The sequence below is a fragment of the Gracilinanus agilis genome, unplaced genomic scaffold (assembly GCF_016433145.1).
Source record: "Gracilinanus agilis isolate LMUSP501 unplaced genomic scaffold, AgileGrace unplaced_scaffold23402, whole genome shotgun sequence".
NCBI classification, from domain to species: Eukaryota; Metazoa; Chordata; class Mammalia; order Didelphimorphia; family Didelphidae; genus Gracilinanus; species Gracilinanus agilis.
In genome coordinates this window covers 1-2673 of record NW_025355139.1, presented here as the reverse complement: position 1 = coordinate 2673, position 2673 = coordinate 1, and the positions used below count along the sequence as shown (strand labels likewise).

At 52.9% G+C, this 2673-nt stretch overlaps 1 protein-coding gene across 1 annotated transcript; it reads left to right on the top strand.

The window, feature by feature from the left end:
* Positions 1-2096: 2096 nt before the first annotated feature.
* Positions 2097-2660, top strand: LOC123254500 (doublesex- and mab-3-related transcription factor A2-like; the record flags this gene model as incomplete). The annotated part of the gene is made up of 1 exon (XM_044683506.1): positions 2097-2660. A coding segment is annotated over one exon (564 nt), but the record flags the coding sequence as incomplete, so codon positions are not given.
* Positions 2661-2673: the final 13 nt, after the last annotated feature.

The following is a 2673-nucleotide window of genomic DNA, read 5'->3' as shown; positions in this document are numbered from 1 at the left end:
CGGGCAATGCTGGGCATCCTGAGCTCGAACGAGGTTGAGGGAATTGGGCTTCTCTCTGCTCTCTAGCCTCCCCTGCTTCCCGCCTCTTCAGATTTTCTCCATCCCTTCTGCCACTTTCCTCTATTTACTCGTCTTCCCTTGATTTCCATTATTTGAACACTCCTTTCTCGGCTCTTTTCTGTTTCTCCTTCTCTTTCCTCCTACTCCTTTCCTCTCTGTCTCTTTCTCTTACTCATCCCTCTTCTCCCCACTGCCTCTCACTGCTTGGCACTTGTTTCTCCCCGGCCTCTCCTTTTCAGCATTTTCGAATGCCTTTTCACGCTCCTCTCTCTGGGACCCCTCTCCTAATTCTCCAAGTTTCAGCTGCCCTACCGCACCACTTCGTTCCCCCTCTCTTCTCCATTCTATTTTCTTTTCCTCAACCCGCCCCCCATCTGGTTTGGGGTTCTTTCCATTCTTCCCCCTTTCTTCTTTATCCCTAATCCTGTGTTCTCCAATGTTATTTCCCTTGCTCCTCTCCCCCTCTCAAAAAAAAAATGTATGTATGTATGTATATATGTATGCCTTGCCTCCTTTTCAGCCTCTCTTCCCTCCTAGTTCTCACTTCGTTTTAATTTCATTTAGAGATGAAATAAAATTCTCGTTGAGAATTTTCCCTCTTCACCATCTAGTTTCTCGTTTTTTACCCACTTAATTATCTTCTTCTGATCTTCCCTTTTTCTGCTTCTCCTCTCTCCATTGCTTTTTATGATTCTACTAATGTCTCATTTCCTCAGCGCTATAGTTTGCTTTCTCTCGTCTTTCCCTTCTGCTGCTCTTCTTTTTGCTTTCTTCCCTTGCCTTCTTGCCTTCTTTTTTCCCCTCTTTTACACTCACCTATGCTTCTTCACTTCCTTTTCTCCCCTTTCCCACTTCTCCCTCTCTCCCAGAATTCTTCCCGTCCCCCTTCCTTTTAAAGAAATTCCCACTCTTCGATTTTCTTCACTCTGTCTTCCTTTTCTTTCACCTCTTTTATGACTCTGGCTCTTCCTATTTAAGCGTTTCTCATTTCTTCCTGTCTCATTCCGTTGTCTCCTCTTCCTTTTAATTTTCTTCTCTTTCTAATTTCTCTTTTATCTTTCTTTATCGATTTCTTTTTTCCTTTTCATCCTCCCCCTCCTGCTTTCTTGCCCCTTCTTAGGAGCAGTGAACTGAGATTGGGGCGCTGAATTCTATCCTGGACCTGGCCATTGAACTGGCGCTGGGAGTTGGGATTATTACTTCGAGGAGATGTTAAAATTAGTTTGGACTAGATGAGGTGGTTTTTTGTTTTTTTGTTTTTTTAATTTCTAAAAGTACGTGCACTTTCCAGAGCCCTTCAGACTTCTCTCTCCTCCCTCACTTTCTCCACCCCTCTTCCCGAATGTTCACATTTTCCTGCCGCTTTCCCAGATTTGGGGTAATCCTCCCTCCAGCCTTTGCTTTTCTCTATCCGATTTTGAGAGAGAGCCGAAAGGCAGGGGGAGAGCATTTCATCTCAGGATCAGGGCGGCTCAGGTTGTCCTGGCGTCCCTGAACCCCAGACTGGGAGGCTCGTGCTGGGGGTGCTGGGAGTGCTGGGGTGGGGAAGGATTTCAAAATCCTCGACCTCTCTGGTTGCCTAAGGGAACCGGAACCCCTTGGCCCAAAGTGGAACTGCAGCCAAGGTTTCTCCTTATTCCACCTCCCCCCCTCAGCTCCCCCCGGCCTGGGGACACGGGAAAATGCCGATCAAAGGAGCAGAGTATCCTAGGATTTCAAGTAGGAATGGACATTAGAGCTATATAATCACCTCTCTGTTTTCTCCGATGAAAAAACACTGAGACCTTAGGAAAGGAAGTGACTTGCCCAAAGTCATACGTACAGTAGGAAAACAGCAGTGATAGGCAGGCCACCAGGAAAGGAAAGAGGCCTAGAGAGCGCCAGGAGGAGTGGTGGTGAACCAAGGAAGCCCAGTCAGTGGTGCAGTGGTGTAAGCCAGGCACCTACTTGAACTGTGGCAAGGGGACCCTGTGGCCCCAGGTTTTGCCCTGACCTGCCCACCCTGTCCCACCCTCCTTTTTCTCTTCCCTACCCAGAGGCCAAGCTACAGAAGTTTGACCTGTTTCCCAAAGGCCTGCTGCAGCCGGGAGGAGCGGCTTCTCCTCAGCCTCCCGGGGGAAAGCCAGTGTCCCCCGACGGGGCAGACTCGGCGCCCGGCACTTCGTCTCCAGAGGCCCGGCCTGGTTCCGGTTCGGAGAACGGCGACGGCGACTCGTTCCTGGGCTCGCCTCTGTCGAAGGCACTAAAGGAAGGGGGAGGCGGAAGCGGCGGCGGCAGTGGCAGCGGCAGCGGCGGCGGCGGCCCTGGTGACGACGACAGCCCTGGCTCCATCAGCCCCCTGGGTTCCGACTCGGGCTCGGAGGCGGACAAGGACGAGGCCGCGGCGTCTCCGCCGCCTTCGGGGTCGGGCCCCGGACCCCGGCAGCGGACGCCGCTGGACATCCTGACCCGGGTCTTCCCCAGCCACAAGCGCAGCGTGCTGGAGCTGGTGCTTCAGGGCTGCGGCGGGGACGTGGTGCAGGCCATCGAGCAGATCCTGAATCACCACCGGGGTGCTGCCGTGGCCGGGGGCGCCGCTGTGGCAGCCGTGGCCGCCGGCGGCCCGGACAAGGG